This window comes from Pelophylax lessonae (assembly GCF_965119305.1).
Source record: "Pelophylax lessonae genome assembly, chromosome: 1".
NCBI classification, from domain to species: Eukaryota; Metazoa; Chordata; class Amphibia; order Anura; family Ranidae; genus Pelophylax; species Pelophylax lessonae.
In genome coordinates this window covers 573203578-573223336 of record NC_138768.1, presented here as the reverse complement: position 1 = coordinate 573223336, position 19759 = coordinate 573203578, and the positions used below count along the sequence as shown (strand labels likewise).

General features: G+C 38.1%; 1 protein-coding gene across 4 annotated transcripts in view; it reads left to right on the top strand.

Moving 5' to 3' along the window:
- Positions 1-19759, top strand: part of SLC4A4 (solute carrier family 4 member 4) — a 342218-nt gene that overhangs the window by 314378 nt on the left and 8081 nt on the right. For 2 of the 4 annotated variants that reach the window (XM_082243061.1, XM_082243059.1), the window contains exons 22-25: positions 1646-1819; positions 4535-4696; positions 13179-13275; positions 17730-17806. In XM_082243061.1, coding sequence (XP_082099187.1) covers positions 1646-1819; positions 4535-4696; positions 13179-13275; positions 17730-17773 — 477 coding nt within the window. In that variant the 3' untranslated portion in view covers positions 17774-17806. The remainder of the gene's footprint in view (positions 1-1645; positions 1820-4534; positions 4697-13178; positions 13276-17729; positions 17807-19759) is intronic. The other 2 variants (XM_082243060.1, XM_082243062.1) reach the window with 2 other exon arrangements.

Genomic DNA, 19759 nt, shown 5'->3' with positions numbered 1-19759 from the left:
CTAAATGAATTAGATAAAGATTGGGAGAAAATGCTGTGGTCAGACAAGACCAAAAATAAGCTCTTTGGCATTATTCAACCCACCGTGTTTGGAGGAAGAAAAATGCTGACAATGACCCTACGAACACCACCCCCACAGTCAAGCATGGAAGTGGAAACATTATGTTTTGAGGCTGTTTCTCTGCATAAGGTACGGTCCTTCTTTGCCGCATTGAGGGGCCAATTGATGGAGCCATGTATTGTAAAATCATGGATAACCTTCTTCCCTCAGCCAGAACACTGAAGATGTGTTGTGGAGGGGTCTTCCAGCATGACAATGACCCAAAACATACCACCGAGGCAACAATGGAGTGGCTCAAGAAGAAGCACATTAAGGTCATGGAGTGGCCTAGCCAGTCTCGAGACCTTAATCCTATAAAAAATGTATGGAGGGAGCTGAAACTTTAAGTTGCCAAGTGACAGCCAAGAAGCCGTAAGGATTTAGAGAAGATCTGTAAATAACAGTGGATCAATATCCCTCCTGAGATGTGTGCAAACCTGGTAATCATCTACAAGAAATGCCTTACCTCTGTACTTGCCAACAAGGGTTTCTCCACCAAGTACTAAGTCATGTTTTGCTTGGGGATCAAATACTTGTTTTACTCACTGAACTGCAACTCAATTTATAACACTTCTATAATGTGTTTTTTTCTAGATTTTTGGTTGATTTTCTGTCTCTATCATTTAAAATACACGTAAAATATAGACCCTTCATTTCTCTGTAAGTGGGTAAACTTACAAAATCTGTAGGGGATCAAATAGTTATTTTCCCCACTGTACATGTCTTTTTCCCTTTGGGACTATAAAAGTTGACTGTTGAGCAAATGTCTTATTAAATTCATAAAACAAGGTTTCCATCCAACTCTTTAAACGTGTTATTTAATCCTGTCAAGAACTGGATAAAACTTGACATGAAAGGGACACAAAACCCCCTGAGAAAGATCTTGTATTTTGAGCCCCATAGGTAAACAGAAGCATATTGTTTTATAACGCCTGAATAATAATGGCTTGCCCATTAAAATAGTTTACCCTTAGCACTCTTTCATTCTGGGTCATTTAATGAGAAGGGCTAGAGTGGCATAATAAAATGCTAATGTCTAGGCTGCACCTATTCTTTAACTTTGCTGAGAGCTTAATTATCAATATTGTATTATTCTTGCAAAAGTATGAAATCAAGAGTAGCCTGAAACCCTGAATTTTACAGCCATTATGTTTCTTAACTTTAATTTCTATGCTCTTCAATTCATCAAATTACAAACAATGTGATTGCTCAAAGGTGTAGAAGTCTAGATCTCTACAGAGGTCAGGGAAACATTTCTATATTTCTTTGTTCATGAAAGCATACATTTGTTTAGTAAAGGTGACAAAACCTATATGTACAACTGGGAGAAAAGGACATTTAACACATTTCAAGTCTATCAGAAAGACATCAGGTTATGTTGATGTGACTGTTAAAGAAAAAATATGGAGACAACTCAGTAACATTCTCACCATTTGAGTCATGTGAAGCCAATAACAGTACTCTTTACTATACTGACATCCATACATTGCCCAGAAGGTCACTTATTTCTAACATTCTTTTGCGTTTTTCTTTCAATTTACTGTAGTTCATGGACCGCCTGAAGTTGCTTTTGATGCCAGCCAAGCACCAGCCGGACTTCATTTATTTACGCCATGTTCCTCTACGAAGGGTGCATCTCTTCACTTTTATTCAGATCTTATGTCTGGCACTGCTTTGGATCCTAAAATCTACAGTGGCAGCTATTATATTCCCAGTAATGGTGAGTTCATATAAAAGATATAACTTTAAGGCATCAAAGTGTGTCAAACTGCACGGCCAGTTTCTTTGAATCCTAAGTTTAAAGAAATCTTTATGTTTTTAGCTAAAAAGGAAGTCCGTTTTGAGCCTGTCAGCTCTCAAAAATGTTATGTTACTCTACTTTTTTTGTATAATCAAGTATTATTGATTTTCAAACAGTACAAAAGCAACAAACCCGTTAAGTACAATTTCAAGCAAAAAACAGGAAGCAGTCACTAGGCCGTCATCTGTAATCAAATTAAGAAAAGGGGGAGGACTATATCGGACTTTCCAGGCCAGAATGCTGGCACCTATATATTTTATATATGTCTAAATAAACTGTAAAATTATTTTATATACTTATGTTTGTGTGTACTCCTGTCTGGCCTGGAAAGTCCAACATCGTCCTCCCCCTACAATTTCAAGAGTTCTCTGGGAACATACAATGTACAGCATGACATGTACAGAATGAGTAGACAGAGCTTAGTAAACAAATTGCTTCTGAAGGTACATAATATTCCAAAGTACATATAAATATAGTGTAAGAGTATAAGAGAAAAGAAACACAACTGGTGTGAACAGCCTATGTACCATGTGTCATGGTAGCTCATTACCTGGAATACAACAGAGAACTAAAAGAAAAGGGGGGGGATAAAAGGGATGGAAGAAAAAGAAAGAGTAAGAATTAGCTACTAACTATCACCTGGGTATTGTAAGTCTGATAAGTAGGAGTATATCATGATGCTTATATGGTTCCAAACATACAAACATGTTACCATAAGTTATAAAAGAGGGTATACTCAATAATCCGGTATCTCTGCCGAATAGTATTTCCACCCCATCAAAATATCTCTTAATTCTTCTTGTTGATTCCTAACAATGTGCACCCAGTGTTCTGCCTCCATGATGGCATCTACTTCCCTATTTCCAGCCAGAGAGTGTAGGGCATGCAGTTTGCTCCCAAAGTCTAGGGATTATGGATTTTGTTGTGTTCAGCAGATGTGTCCTTTTATAATTCTTTATTGAAGATAGGACCCCATGGAAAAGGAACTGGAGTGGGAAGCCAGTAATCAGCCTTAGGGATCATTTCTTTATACAGGGTGTAATGGCTTCCTAAAACACTCTAATCTTAGGAATTTTACTCTAGTTATGTGGTTGTAAGTGTAGCCAAACTTACTTATTTATATTTAGTTGCATGTAGAGTTGTCTAAAATAGCAATTAGAATGATGGGCCAACATCTTTCTTTTAGAATGATGGGCCAACATCTTTCTTTTATGGACCATAGAGACTCAAATAATGTATTCATTGACTTCCCCACTGCAATAAAATACTCATACTATGTAACTGATTTGCATTGGCTTACATATACCAACCTAATGTCCTCAGGCCACAAATGATGTCTAATTGTGTTCATTTAGCCATTTGTAAGGTTATACTTTTGCCACCTGAAGCTGAAACTCACCCTTTCCACATTTTCTGTTAGTAATATATGTATGTGGAGAGATATGGTGCAGAAGTGTATGTGACCAACACACTGGAGGAAGTTAGCCCAAGGGGTCCAGAGTGATTTCAAAACACTGTAGTGCAGTACCTCTCAAGAGACTGAAGATTCTCTACGGTAATAGATAAGAACATTAATAGATAAGAACAACAGAGGATGCATCTGAGTCTAGCAGTATAAAAACGAATTTATTCACACAACAATGACAGCTTACAAGACAATGTAGTGATATCAGGCATATACATGTACATATACATGTAGAAATACATGTAGAAACGTAATTCAGGGTTTGCTTCCTGGGATGGCAGAACAGGATGAGCTTCCTTGGTAGGGATTGTAGCATCAGTGGCTATAATGCAAAGGAGACACCACCAGGGGCAGCAGACTAAGTCTAGAAGTAGGTGAATAAAAAGAAAGCTATGTAAATAGCAGCTCACAGAAGTAAAGGATTAAGGGCTTATAGCATGTGGGTCTTCCACCTCACATGGGTCCCATTGTCTATTAATCATCCAGATGTAGGAGAGCTGAGCAGGGTTCAGCTGTCTTTGGAGCCCATGAATGTGGATGTGAGGGCTCCTACAGCTACAGGTACTGCAGCCCCTCCCAAAGAAGCTCATCCTGTCCTGTGAAGGTCCATCCCCAGAAGCTGATCCTACATGTATACGCCTGATATCTCTACATTGTCTTGTAAATTGCCATTAGTCATGTGAATAAATTCGTTTTTATACTCCTACACTCAGATGCGCCTGCTGCTGTCCTTACCTGTTGGTAATATTTTTTATACTAATGATCCTGCTAGGAGCATTGTACCAGACTGGAAGCGAGGTTCAAATGAAATTGTTTTGTAATGCTGAACATGTTGCACCATTTATCAAAATTACTTCTTTAAGTCAAATGAGTTTTAGGGACATCCCCCCAATATTTATAGCCACATGGGCAACTGAGTCACCTAAATCCAATCACTATGGTGACCACAAATGCAGATGTGTCAATACAGATGTTGCCTATGACAGGAGTTGTAACTATTATTATCTATATCATGACATGGATAAAGGTAAATCACCACAGACATACTTACAATGGTTCTAACCCTTCTGACTTTAACTGTTAATGAACGTGTAGGGAATGTTCATTTCACTTCTTGCCCAGCTGTGCACTATTTCTGTAGTTACATACATCTACTTGTGCTTTTGCAGATCCTTGCCCTTGTAGCAGTAAGAAAGGCTATGGACTACCTCTTCTCCCAGCAAGATCTCGGCTTCCTCGATGATGTCATCCCTGAAAAAGACAAGAAGAAGAAAGAAGATGAGAAGAAAAAGAAGAAGAAGAAGGGAAGCGTGGACAGTGACAATGATGATGTAAGATATTGTCCACTTTCCTAACAGCAGCTCATGATGGTTAATTTTATTTTCTCAAATCTGATATATACTGTATATACATTAAGTGTGTTGTTTATTATTTTTTCTAATGGTTTTTTTTAATCATGTGTTTTAATTCCTTTATACCTTTATATTTTTCCTTAGTATGATATAATTCTGGGAGGCGGGTGGAGAAAATTACTGAAGTTTGTGATATAAGCTTACTCCTAGGAAGACGCTTTTCAATATAATGGAACAGTCAGGCCTGAATGTTAGTCCCACCAGCCCTGTGGCAGGTCCTTAGAAATTCTTTATTCGGCAGCAATGTATTGGTTCCCTTTATGTACTCTTTAGTAATACAGGTTACTCAATCTAAGTGAGTAAAAAAACAGAATGTTACATTGAAGCAAGACAGTGCTTGAAGGAATAATAGAGCAATATGGTTCTACAAATAGCCACTTATTACATTTTATGTTCTATCAATAATCATTAAACAAATACCTTACTGAATATAAAATATGCAATAATGGAAAATCAAATAAATATTTAAAAGATATAAAATTATATTTATTTTCCTAGTTTGGGTAATAACACTGCTATAAATAGGCTGCTATTGTAATTTATTGGTTAACTTTTATAGTGGTTACCTGTTCTTGCTGCTTAATAGCTGTGCAATGGTACATCCATCTTTCCACTGGGTAATGGACGTTGTATGTGAGCACTTAACACAGCTTGAAAAGTTCACCTTTATTTCACCCTCTCAGGAAGTGTAGAAAGTTCTGCCACAGTCCATTACAATGCACATATTACCCATTATAAAATCCAAAATGACAATGTCAAATGTTTGGATGATTATGAGCTCTGAAATGGCATTTTGATGCCTTGTATTCTAATCCCAGCTTAACGTTTAAGCTTTGTATGTGTGTCTGTCCATAGTCCGGCATGAGAACTAATCTTAATGTTTGCATCTAAGTAATGAACTCTAGCTTGCTAATAAAAGTATTAAATGGGATAATCTAACTTAATGGATGTGGCATAGATTTTTTGAGATTTATACATACTTTTCTGATCTTAAATGTAATCAACTTTGCAGCAGGCACATTCATTTTCGTTACTGCGAAAATAGGATGATATCTAAAATAATGGCAATGGGCAGAGTTTATAAAAGTCCTAGTAATCCCAGATGTGTGCTTAAATCAATTTCATTGTGGACGGTCAGCAATACATTAAGAGCTCTCTTGAGGCATAATGCTAGGCACTTGAAAGCTTTACTGGCTAAATAATGTATTTTAGGTCCTCATTTGCCATATACTTATAGTTGAGTTGAGTAGAATGGCTGTTTGATGATTATAATGTGTTTGCAAAATAGATTTTTTAATTACTTTATATACGATATCACAGTTATCATACACTGAGGTATTATTATTAGTATTATTATACAGGATTTAGCCCCAATGGATTGTACAGCACTTTACAAAATTAAAGAATACTGTACAGTTAAGATACAATCCAATGCAGGAGGGTTTAAAGGCCCTGCTCATGACAGTTTATAATCTAAAAAGAGATGCAATTTATAAAAAAAAAACTAATAATTATGCGGGGATGAGTTGATGGAGAAATTAAAATGGAGTTGATAGATAGATTTGGGATAGCTTTCCCCCCAAAAAAATAAGTTTTCAAGGATCTGCCTGAAGTTAGACAGAGTAGGAGATGGATTGGGTGGGGTATTTCAGAGGAAAGGTCCGGCTCTGGATACAACCCTGGAAACAGGCTTGGGAGGAGGTGCCAAGGAGACTAGAGAGCAAAAGGTCCTGGGAGAAGCAAAGAGGACAATTTGGTTGATATTTTCTGTTGAGGCTGGTGATGTATCGTTGGGCAGGGCTGTGAATGGCTTTGTATGTTGTAGTTGGTATTTTTGATCTGATGTGTTGGACAAGCAGAAGCCAGTGGTTGGATTGGCAGAAACAATGAGCAAAATGACAGTAAGGTGGATGAGTCTAGTAGCAGCATTCATGCTAGACTGAAGAGGTAGTTTCAATAACTGAGGCAAGAGATAACAAGGTAGTGAAGGTAGTGACAAGCAGTTTTGTCTAGTCAAAGGGGTGAATTTTGGAAGTGTTGAGGACATGAAGGTGGCAATATTTGAACAGTGATTGGATGTAGGGCTGAAAAGAGAGAGCAGAGTCCAGGATTACACCTAGCAACCTGGCCTAAAGGAATGATTGCATTAGAAAGAAGTGTAGCAGCTTCATCTGTGGTGAAATAATTAAATGTGTTGAATTGGTAGACATAGTATGTTAGGTGGAGAAGATATCTGGGTAGTAAATATTACAATTATAAATTGCATCAGTTTTGTTTTTTGATTATTTAGTGGTCTAAAGTTTGTGCTGAAGGCACCGGGGGATGAAGTAAAGAGTTAAAGGTTTGATGTGGACTGGATAAGCAGTTGTTGATGTGAATGATAAAATATATCTGTTTGGTAGCACATAAGTATAAATTGTATTTTTGGAGGACAGCTTTATATAGGGTAACATTTTACAGGAATTTAGTTGCACTCCATATTTGCTTAAAAGAAGCTTGACTATTGCTTGAGATTTCTGGTGTCTGTTTGGTTGTAGCGGTCAGGGTCTAACTCTGTGTTGGGTGAGAGAGGCCACTGTCTCCAGAGAAGATGAGAGCAAGCTGTTGTAGACAGAAATGGCAAAGTAAGGACAGGATAGAGCTGAGATTTGTGTGTAGTCTGTTGCAGCATATAGCAGGGTTAAAGTGGTGACAGTTTCTATGGGGAGCTGTTTGCTGTGGTTGAATGGTTGGAGGGATATGGGGTTAACAATATGGAGAGTGAGAAATGAATAAGGTTGTGGTCAGAGAAAGGAAACGGGTGCAAAGGTGGGAGAATATACAAGGACAAATTCAAAGGTGTTGCCATCTGAGTAAAGAGAGATGTGTGTCCATTGTGTAAGGCTGAAAAACTATGTTAGCTTTAGGAATTGAGAAATAGCTGGGGCGCTAACATTAACATTGATGTTAAAGTCACCAAGGATGAGTGGGTGTTTCAGAAGAAAGAAAATAGGGTAGCCAGGCAGAGAAGTCATCAAGGAAGCTTGCATCTTTTAAGCATGCCAAGTGTATAGAATTTTTATGCATAGTTTTATAGGAGAGTATCTTAAGTAAGTACATGAGTGCTCAATAAAGGTTAGAACCCGTAAACAGAAAGTATAAAAAAGACACTATATCCTTTTTTTCCAAAACAAAAACATACATATCCACTACTTAATGGCCCTGTAATCTATTTTTCGTAAAAGCATTTCTCACTGTGTTTTTAGAAATCACAGGGGCCCCATACAGTCTACCTGAGAGGGCCCACCCTCAAAAATAACAAAATGATATTTTAGCAAAAAACACTAAAATCATTATTAGCTGACAGAAATACATCATAACCTACAAATCCCTGCCAAATCTAGTGCCAAATCTAAAAGATAAAATTATATTAATAACATAGGGGAGCCTGTGCAGCAGAGGGAAGAGGATAATGCACTGGGAGGGTCATCGGTGTGGCACGGGGCAATTACTGAAACCGATCCCCTACTCCTCCCAGCCAGCATTCAGCTGCTGCAGAGTGAGCCATACAGGCGATCAGTTCCAGATATTGCCCCACCACACCGATCATCCTCCCTGCCCACATCTGATTCCCTGCTGCTGGCCCAGGCCCCATACAAGGGGACCAGTGGTACCCCCTTATCGGCAGGCCTGCAATAGAGGAGTGGGCCACAATTCTTTCACAGGGATAATCAAAGTTCATGGTTACAGGTACATTGTTTCAGGCATTGCAACTTAATCTGGTGGAGCCATGTACACTTGAAAATTACACAGTTGGTATGCTTTCAACTTTCCATTTCTATTCATATAATGGCAAAGTCAAGAAAAATGTATTCAGCGTCATAAGGCTGCAAATGCAAAGAGAACTGAAAAAGGCAAATAATTGTTTGTAGCCCTCTATATAAATACATGAATAAACACTAACATTTTTATAGCTCTGTGGAATACAGTATACGCTGTACACTATGTTGTGTATAAGCTGTAGCAATATAAGCAACCTCTTAAAAAATTACTAAATAAACAGTGTTTTAGATGTTAACCTTTTTTCAGACAGTCATGTTCACTGCATAAAATATGCTTTAGAGACAGCAGTGGAGACTACCGTGCTGCTACCATACCATAGAAAAACTGTTATTGAACAACACAGATTTATGGCCCTTCTACTGTAAAATGTATTGTGGTGTCCGTAAGAATACCGGGCAAACAACACAGTTGTGGATAAGATGAGATAGGAAGCCCTGATAGATGCTTGTTGTATTCCTGTATGTTTTATGTTTCTGTAGTAACTAGCAATTATCAGAGTTATCTTACAGTTTATGATCTGGAAGCAGTACATAAACTGCTGTGAGTGTCAAGGTCATCCAACTATGACTTCAAATATGCTATATAAATACTTCAATAACTATATACAAATTGGCAATCATAATGCAGTACTTAATGATCCAGCCCGCACCTTCCCAACTCACATGTGCTGCAGTACACTAAAAATGCACAATAATCCACTACTGCATATTGTATTTCTAAAAATGGTGCATGCACTTTTTATTGCGCATTATGATGTGCTGAGCAGCCCATCCAAATGAATCGGTTGCCCTAACAAAACACAATGCAGTCCATCCGGAAAGTATTCACAGCGCTTCACTTTTTCCATATTTTGGTATGTTACAGTCTTATTCCAAAATAGATTCAATTCATTATTTTCCTCAAAATTCTACAAACAATACCCCATAATGACAATGTATTAAAAATAAAAAACAAAAAAATCACATGTACATAAGCATTCACAGCATCACACCTTTGCTCAACCTTTGCAGCACCTTTGGCACCAATTACATCCTCAAGTGTTTTTGCATATGATGCTACAAGCTTGGTACACCTATTTTTGGGCAGTTTCTCCCATTCTTCTTTGCAGGACTTCTCAAGCTTTATCAGGTTGGATGGGGAGCGTCGGTGCACAGCCATTTTTAGATGTTCAATCGGGCTCAAGTCTGGGCTCTGGCTGGGCCACTCAAGGACATTCACAGAGTTGTCCCGTAGCCACTCCTTTGTTATCTTGGTTGTGTGCTTAGGTTCGTTGTCCTGTTGGAAGATAAATCTTCACCCCAGTCTGAGGTCCAGAGTGCTCTGAAGCAGGTTTTCATCAAGGATGTCTCTGTACATTGCTGCATTCATCTTTCCCTCGAATATGACTAGTATCCCAGTTCCTGCCACTGAAAAACATCCCCACAGCAAAATGCTGCCACCACCATGCTTCACTGTAGGGATGGTATTGGCCAGTTGATGAGCGGTGCCTGGTTTCCTCCAGACATGACGCTTGCCATTCAGGCCAAAGAGTTTAATCCTTGTATCATCAGACTAGAGAATTTTGTTTTTCATGGTCTGAGAGTCCTTCAGGTGCCTTTTGGCAAACTCCAGGTAGGCTGTCATGAGTCTTTTACTGAGGAGGGGCTTCCGTCTGGCCACTCTACCATACAGGCCTGATCGGTGAAGTGCTGCAGAGATGGTTGTTCTTCTGGAAGGTTCTCCTTTCTCCACAGAGAAATGCTGGAGCTCTGTCAGAGTGATCATTGGGTTCTTGGTCTACTCCCTGACTAAGGCCCTTCTCCGCTCAGTTTGGCTGGCCAGCCCACTCTAGGAGTCCTGGTTGTTCCAAACTTTTTCCATTTACAGATGATGGAGGCCAGGATGCTCATTGGGACCTTCAATGCTGCAGAATGTTTTCTGCACCCTTCCCCAGGTCTGTGGCTTGATACAATCCTGTCTTGGAGGTCTACAGACAATTCCTTGGACTTCATGGCTTTGTGTGTGCTCTGATATGCACTGTTAACTGAAGGACCTTATACAGACAGGTGTGTGCCTTTTCAAATCATGTCCAATCAACTGAATTTACCACAGGTGGACTTCAATCAAGTTGTAGAAACATCTCAAGGATAATCAGTGGAAACAGGATGCACCTGAGCTAAATGTTGAGTGTCATGGCAAAGGCTACTTATGTGCATGTGATTTTTTATTTTTAATAAATTTGCAAAGATTTTAAACAAACTTCTTTCACGTTGTCATTATGGGGTATTAATTTTAGAATTGTAAGGAAAATAATGAATTTAATCAATTTTGGAATAAGGCTGTAACATAACAAAATGTGGAAAAAGTGAAGCGCTTTGAATACTTTCCCGATGCACTGTAAACGCACAACCTAATGTACAGATGTAAATGGGCCCCTAAACATTCACATGTTGTGTTGTTGAAAATATTTTGACCTGCATTTTACCTAAAGTGTAATTCCGCTTTTGAAGCCAAATTAATTAGGATAACACCTACTTTGTTTGTTACATGTTTGCATTCACATAGTATAATTTAGGAAAATAAAATGTGTTTTTTACTTGCTCTTTTCTGAAAACTCCAAAACTGAAGTTTTCCTCTGCTGTGTGATGGCCTGTTTAAACAAACACCTAGAAAGGCAAGCAAACATTTTTGTAAAAAAATTGATTTATAGGTATGCTGCACAGAAAGGCAAGCAAACATTTTTGTAAAATTGATTTATAGGTATGCTGCGTAGAAAGGCAAGCAAAAAGTTTTGTAAAATTGATTTATAGGTATGCTGCATGAATGGAAACATATTACAAACACATAGTGAGGCTTCTCATAATTGACTGCAAAAGGGAAAATACACTTTAACATTAGTAAACTTGTTCATGTTCAACCTGAATTTAAATAAAATTTTGCTTTAATTTACATTATTTTTATTAGTTCACTTTTACTTTAGTGAGGTTTATTGAAAGTATAAATAGTATTATAAATGTCATGATGAGATTGTATGTATAAATCTGAAAAAATATATGCTACCTGTCCGATGCATTTTAATACCTTTATTAGCAGACTAGAGTTCTTTTCTTAGATGCAAACATTAACATTAGTTCTCATGTTCGACTATGGACAGACACACATACGTTTTTGGAAAAATGTCATGATGAGATTGTTATACTCTGTGGTTTGAATTGCTTTGTTTAAGTTCATGCTATTCATAGCAGTATGTATATATTTTATGCAAACCGTATTATATGCATTCCTATTTCTGTAAGCTGAAGCAGCTGAATGTACAATTAGATGTGGCTAGTCAAGAGACTGAATAAGGAGACACTGCAAGCTGAAGAGAGCTGCAAGTGCTTGGGTTAAAATATCATACTAATGTTAGTAATTTCTCCCAGGCCAATAAAATAAATAATTTACTGTAATTGTGTGATTGTTTCAGCAGAAGATTGCTCCTTCCTGGATAATACACACATACCAGTTAATGTTTTAATATTGTCCTCCAGATTTAGAATCAAGTTCAAAACGAGTATACGTTAATAAAAGATAAAGACTACATTTTAAATAATCCAGATCCAGAGGTATAGGCAGTTGACTTTTAAATGTAAATATTGAACTTAGCCCCACCCCATCCAGTCTCTTTGTTGGTCATGTTACTATGATGAGTGACCTTGTTGACCTTAAATATACCCTGTGCTATCCGTTGGACCGCTGCTCACCTGTTTTTTGTTTTTGCTGTCTGTGCCCCTGTTAGGGAAATTGCCCCTCTCTATTCATCCTGTTTACCAATATCATTGAAAGTGAAAGTAAAAGCATATCCCAAATTTTGGGTTGTTCCCAGAAAATTAATAGAGGAGAAATCTTCCAATGGGGATGTTAGTTGTGGTGACCTGGGGTGCCCCAAGGGATTCCTTTAATTTACAGGGGTTTCCTATTACTTCCTGTTTGTGTTTGGGACAGGAACTGAAAGTAAATCTTCCCAATGGGACACAGATTGCAAAAAAATTGACAAGGGTTGTTAACCCTCCCTTACTCTATCCAAAATGAAAATCTTTTGCCTATAGTTTACTTTAAGCACGGCACAGCGATCAAGCTGTCCACTTCCAAATAGTACTGCCCAGAGAGCAATATTGCTGTTGATTAGACCAGGAGCAAGGCAGGCCTCTTCTTGTGATTGAGAACATCAGCCCAACTTTCCTATGTGCTGTAGTTGAAACAAAAAGTAAAATATAATAATAAATATATATATATATATATATATATCACTAAAAAGAAAGTAGGTTAGTTCGTATTAAGTATTCATCCATAAATGATGTATGATAATCGTATACGTAAGTATGTTTGCAGAAATTTTGGAATTGATGTCCAATAGCTTGTTACACAGGCCATCACACCACAAGGAATGACCTCTGAACTCTGAATCCTGTCATTAAGGTGCCCCTAAGAGAGAAAGAGGTTGTATTTGGAAATTAGCTACTTTAGGTCTGGTGCACTGCCAACTTTTCAGCAAGAAGAAGGATGGTCTAGAAACAAGTAACAATATTTCATCTAAGAACTTGTACACATTTCTTTTCAGTCTGACAGTCCCTATACAGAAAATGTCCCCAGTATAAAAATCCCAATGGACATCATGGAACAGGAACCCTTCTTATCTGATAGCAAACCCGGTGAGAGTGAGTAGATGTAACCTCTTGCATGCCACGTGTGACAAAAACAGCCATTCTCTCACCTACTCCTTTCACGTACTAATCATTTTTCCCACTAAAATCTTGTCATTCTTTCAACTTTAACTACAGTCTTCTTCATCCTTTAAGTTTCCGTATGTCTAAAACTACAGTCCCCTTCATTCTTTAAGTGTCCATATGTCTATATCATTTAATCATTTTTTATTGATTAACTGTGTTCTAGACAGATAAGACAGGCAATATTTTCAAATAGTTAAGAGTCTTAATTTGTCATAAGATGTGTGTGTGCTGGACACCACATTTTACCCAAACATTTTTGCATGCAATCCCTATGAGTTATAGGCAAGTGTTTCCTTGTGATATGTATTATACATTATTCCATCACTAGGGGATCAAGCATCACACCCTGAAACTTTGCTCTGTTCCAGACATATACAGTCTGTAGATTGGAATCACAACCAGGACTTCTTTTGCCCCAGGGTTCATTGTACCATACCTGGAACCATATGTTTTGGGATCCTAGTTTAACATCAAATGAGACATGTATGATCTCATAGCAATAACAGATCAATGTATGGATACTATTTACTAATAGTATACTTTACTATTAGATTTTTGGTATACATCCATTTATTTATGTGATTGCAATTTATTTCACAGCGCTGCACGTTTTTATCCTTTGATCATTATACAATGTTCTGTTAGATCGTCGTGCTAGCAGCTGTTTTTACATGACATTAGCACAATAATTGCATATGATTTTTCACGATAACAGATCAATGCATGCTTTATACTACAGTGTGCAGACAAGTGTGCTATCATTGCTTGCTTACAGACACTTTCTGTCCTAACATTCAATTTTAGAAAATTCTGTAATGTTATATATAAAACTCTTTCTTTTATTGGAGAGTAACAATTCTAGCCACTTACTTCATGCAGATAAAGCAGAATCCAACATACCTTTTTTTTTTTTTTAACACAATTTTAACTCACATCAATGTAAAGCACAGTATTACACTTAAACTGTCGATGGTTTCCCATTAAGATCTTAAGTGAGTACACATTTGTTACTTAATTTTCACATGTTTTACATGCACATTGCTGCATATTTGATGACTTCCCCACAGATTTGTAAAATTCTCTTTTCAGTAGATGTCTGTACTGCAGCAAAAATAAAACCCACATAGAGTGCCCTCTTTTCTATTCTGTCTGGTCACACTTAAAGACTTGCTGTCAGAGCAAGTACACATATAAAACAATTACTGTATAACCTTACTTAGCAAAAAGCAGAGCATGCATATATAATAAAAAAATATGGCTTCCCCATCACTTTTAATTCCAGTAACGGTAACAACATAGATATAAAAACCAAAAAGAAAAGAAAAAGATTCCTTTAAAATTGTATGTTGTCCTCTTGATGTTTCGCTAATTCACTATTTATTTTATTGCTTGCTGTTTAACCTTTATTTAAAACAAAATAGTTTATTTAATCTCATTAACATCTTCACTCTCTAATCATTATCACTGGGGTACAAATCTCAAATATCACGGACCACCATCATTCTCATCAATGAGTGATTTTGTTCTCCTCACCTATGTGTATATAACTGTATTCATGCTTCCCTTGTGTGTGTTTTTTTTATTTGCAATCATGCCATGATTATATTTATATTACGTTTTGTGCATGTATACATAATGTTATATGTTCCTCTCTTGTAATCTGTTCCATGTACACAACGTTCTGTGCATTGCTGAAAGCTGGTTGTTTCCATATTTATTACAAGGACATTAGGAGGAGATCTGTGATGGGATTAAAGTATTAGTTGAGCTATGAGCTTATATGCATTGAAAGAATTTTGCAGTTAGCAGAAAAATAATTGGCCTGCCACAACCAGGTTATAATGTCTTATTTACACTATAGCTCCCATGTTAACAAGGAGCAGTTTGCAAAAGCAGTTACCTTGTTTACATTCTAAGCTATCCGTGTGTAAGCTCACATTAATAAAAAAAAATACAAGAAGAAGCAATGAGCTTTCAGAATGACTATCTTGTTTATATTTGTGCCTGTGTATTATGCCAATAGCTTTTTGCTTTGATGTAATGTAAGTACTTAAATAATTCTGAATCTGTAATTAAAATCTATAATTTCATGCTATTTTTATATTACTTTTTCAAGTGCATTTAATCATTCAGTTGTGCAGTATGTGTTAGAAAAAAAGATATTTCTGACCCAGAAAATGTTTTTTATAGCAGTTGTTGTAAAACATATTGATTTTGGTCAATTATGCCTTTAGCGTACATGGTAGAGCATATACTACATATGAGAATAATGTAATAAGAATTATTAATAGTAACTCTTATTACATTATTCTCATCTCTTACCATTGTGGGTTGTAGCAGCAGCAGTCCATACATTGACAACATTTGGTGTATAGATCTATACACATACTTTTTCCCTTGGCGCGAGTGACTTACCACTTATCATCATATACTACATAGCAAAGACTGGTCATGAGAATGAGAATTAAGCATTCCTATTTTATACTACTAACTACAGGAGAGATGGACACTAAGCTCATAGAAAAGTGAAGGTCAGCCCTTTTGAGGCTATAACCTCTCCCACCTCACACATGCACAGTTGTAGCTAGTAGTCCAAAGGTAGAAGGATAGAATATGAGGGCAGTGAGCTGTGTCCCTCAATGTACTCTAGGAAAACGTTTTTACAGTAATTACAAAAACCCTATTTTTTCTATTGTTTATTGAGGGACATAGCTAGAGAATAATTCGGCAACCTAGGAATGTCTAAAGGCAAATTAAAGCACAGGTAAACCAAGGGCCTTAAATAGCCACTTGGAGAACATATTGGTTAAAACCTTACAGAACGCTGGTAGGTTAGAAGCAAAAGGATGGAGGTGGCAGTTTATTTTTATATTACCTCCTACATTCGTGCATCCTCTATGTGAGCTTGTCAGATGTCTGCAAAGGCAATCCGATGACCCCTCATCACTGAGATGATGGCGGATACAGTGTTGGTCTTATGCACAGGTATACATGCCTTGGTTTTCCTTGGTTGTTTAGAACCTAACCTGAAGATACAGGTTAGGAAGGAGTCAACCTGCGCTTTCAATTCTTAGCCTTTTAAAGGCTGGGGTAAGTGAGCTGTATCACTGTTAGGCTGGCCATACATGTTCAGTCACCTTTTACAGTTTTCCTTTAGATTTATCAAAAACCATATATGAGGTTAAAACTAAACACCATTTTCAATTGTATCCAATTAGGCAGGGCTTGCACTACATAGTTAAATCTAAAGAATGTTGTGCAGAAAATTGTAAGAAAATTGTATAATGTGTGGCCAGTCTTAGGAAAAGCTGACAAGCTGTGTGCGGTGCAAAAATAATTTGATTATCCTTACCAAAGAATGGCAGAGTATTTTGCCTAAGTTAGGAAAGGCTAACACATACCTAGCAACTGCCTCACTTCAGGGATCTGCATAGACACTAAATACAGTGGCTGTTAGAGGTTGCATTAGACATAGCACGTGACACGTAGAGATCTCTGCATAGAGAAAGTGACCCTTTCCTTTGACATTTCTACGTCTTGTACATTGTACACGATCTGCTACTGATAACTTCCTTCCATGGAATTGCTTCTGCATTAGGTCTGCTAATATGTCTATTACATTGTTTGCGAGCAGCCCTCACCTGCCGCATCCATCCTGGTGGACCTAATTCTCCAAATTGTTGCAGCTGTGGTCTGGCAGGAAATAGGACATTGGGTAGGCAGAGGTAAGGAACGGTGTCAGCAGATCTTGAATGACAAAAGACATGGCAGGAAATTAAAAAATGGAGATGGGGTTACCACAGTGACCAGCCCTAAAGCCGAACAAACACAGAAGCATCAGCCATCGCTGTAAGAACATTAGTATACTGGACTGGGAATCCTGCAAAAATCTGCCCTGAAACTTCCAATAGCTGTTGATGGGTATAACATTTTTTCAGTTAAAAGAAAATTTAAGAAAGGGAAAGGCATCCTTTATCCTGATAACAGTAAATGAAACTAAGCAGGTGTGAAATGAAGGGCTTATAGCCTCAAGGGGACTGATCTTCAGTTTTCTATATGTCCATTTTTCCTGTAGGCAGCAGGATAAATCTAAGTTGCCTAACTATCAACCCGGGGTGTGTTCCTATGGAGGATAGAGGAATATTTATTCACCAGAGTGTCTTAGACTCTTAGACAAAGTAGGCACTTTGTATATTTTTTGTAGTTGCAAAGTCACTATACATTGAAGTAGGCATGCTACGTAATCTTGGAAAAATGGTCAATATTAATCTGAATGTATACTGTCCTCATTTTACTAATACCCGCGTTTATCATTACACTGAAGCTATTTGTTTAATCAACTTGCAATTTTGTCTGTTTAACTATTTATGTATTTCATGCAGGAGAAAAGCCATTTACATTCCTTGAACGACACACGTCATGCTGAAAAACGACCATTTCTTCAGACACACAAACAAAGGTGAGGATTCTGTTGTTCTGTGAATAATTAATTTAGTCAGCCTTCCACGTAGCTTTGGGGAATTTGGCTCTCACTTTTCTCCATCGATTTTTCCCTTTTTTTTTCTTTTTTAGTAAACATTTCTAAGTGTGTATAAGAGAAGAAAGGGTGCACAAGCCTAGTGCATTATCCAACATAAATTTATTAAAAAAGAATTGTATCAAAACCATAGCGAGAGAGATTAGCCGCTCATGAGACACGATGAGCGAGTTTTGACAGTACCATTTGTGAGTAGATACTTATGGTTTTAAAACAATTATTTTAATAAATTTATGTTGTATAATGCACTAGGCCAGTGTGCCCTCTCTTCTCTTTTATTCTTACAGCATGGTCAGGATGACCCCAGTCCTAAAGGGCAGCAAGGCTTCTTAAAGAGGTTGTAAACCCCTTTTGTTTACATTTACCTATAGGTAAGCCTACATTAAGGCTTACCTGTAGGTGCTATAAATATCTCCTAAACTTGCACCGTTTAGGAGATATTTAAAGTGCATGCAGCCGATGATGTCATCGGCGCATGCGCTCTGAAGGAACGGCCATCCGTGCCGTTCCTTCAGATCCCAGTGCCGTGAACGGCGGCTCCCACGCGCATGCGCGGGAGTGATGTAATCGCACCCCCGGCCAATCAGATGGCCGGAGAACGAGATCCAGGAAGCAGGACGGCCGGACATGTCATCACTGAGGGGGCTTCGTTTTTAGGTAAGTACTTCATAATGAGCTAGTATGCGATGCATACTAGCTCATTATGCCTTTGTCTTTACAGTTTTTTTTTTTCACATTTCACTCTTTAACCACTTAAGCCCCGGAAGATTTTACCCCCATTCCGACCAGGGCCTATTTTGCGATTCGGCACTGCGTGACTTTAACGGACTATTGCGCGGTCGTGCGACGCTGTACCTAAACGAATTTGACGTCCTTTTTTTCCCACAAACAGAGCTTTCTTTTGGCGGTATTTGATCACCTGTGCAATTTTTTGATCATGCGCTATAAACAAAAAAAGAGCGACAATTTTGCAAAAATAACAATATTTTTCACATTTTTTATATGAAATTCCCCCCAAAAAAAAGTAAAAATCAAACTTTTTTAACATTTTCGGCCAATTTGTTTTATGCTACATATGTTTGGTAAAAAAAAATCGCAAAAGCGTATTTTGATTGGTTTGCACAAAAGTTATCGCGTTTACTAACAAAGGGAAAGATTTTTGTCATTTTTGTTGTTTTTTTTTTAACGCGTAATGGCGGCGATCTGCGATTTTTTTTGCAGTACTGCGACATTGCGGCGGACAGATCGGACCCTTGACTGACATTTTTGACACTTTTGGGGTTACCAGTGACATTTCTACAGTAATCAGGGCTATAAATATGCACTGTTACTGTAAAATTACACTGGCAGTGAAGGGGTTAACTTTTTTTGAGAGGGAGGGGTGGTGTGTGTCCCTAGGGGCGTGATTCTAACTGTGATTGGCTGTGGCTTGAGGTGTAGGAACAGTGATCAACGGTCCTACATAGTAGAACCGTATAATCACGATTCCTACACCGGGGACAATGACAGGCGGCTTGTTTACATCAGCCGCCTGACTTTCTCCCTCTCCACTGACGATCGCCGAGTGACCGCCGGACATCGGGTCCGCCGGTCACACGCGCGGGGGGGGGGGGTCCGTGACCACGCGGCAGCGTGCCTCCGGCGGCGCGCGCTCGCTCCCCAGAGCCCTCACAGGCTAGTGACGTAGTACTACGTCGCTCTGCCTGTGAGGGGCTGACTGCCGCAGTAAATATACTGTGAGCAGTCGGCAAGTGGTTAAGAATTATCCACCAATTATCTAACTAGGCAATATCTAACCAGGCAATACAGACGCTAGAGAGCCAGTTCACTCATGTGCTGGAGTATGCCATTATATTTCTAAGTTTGTGACCAACA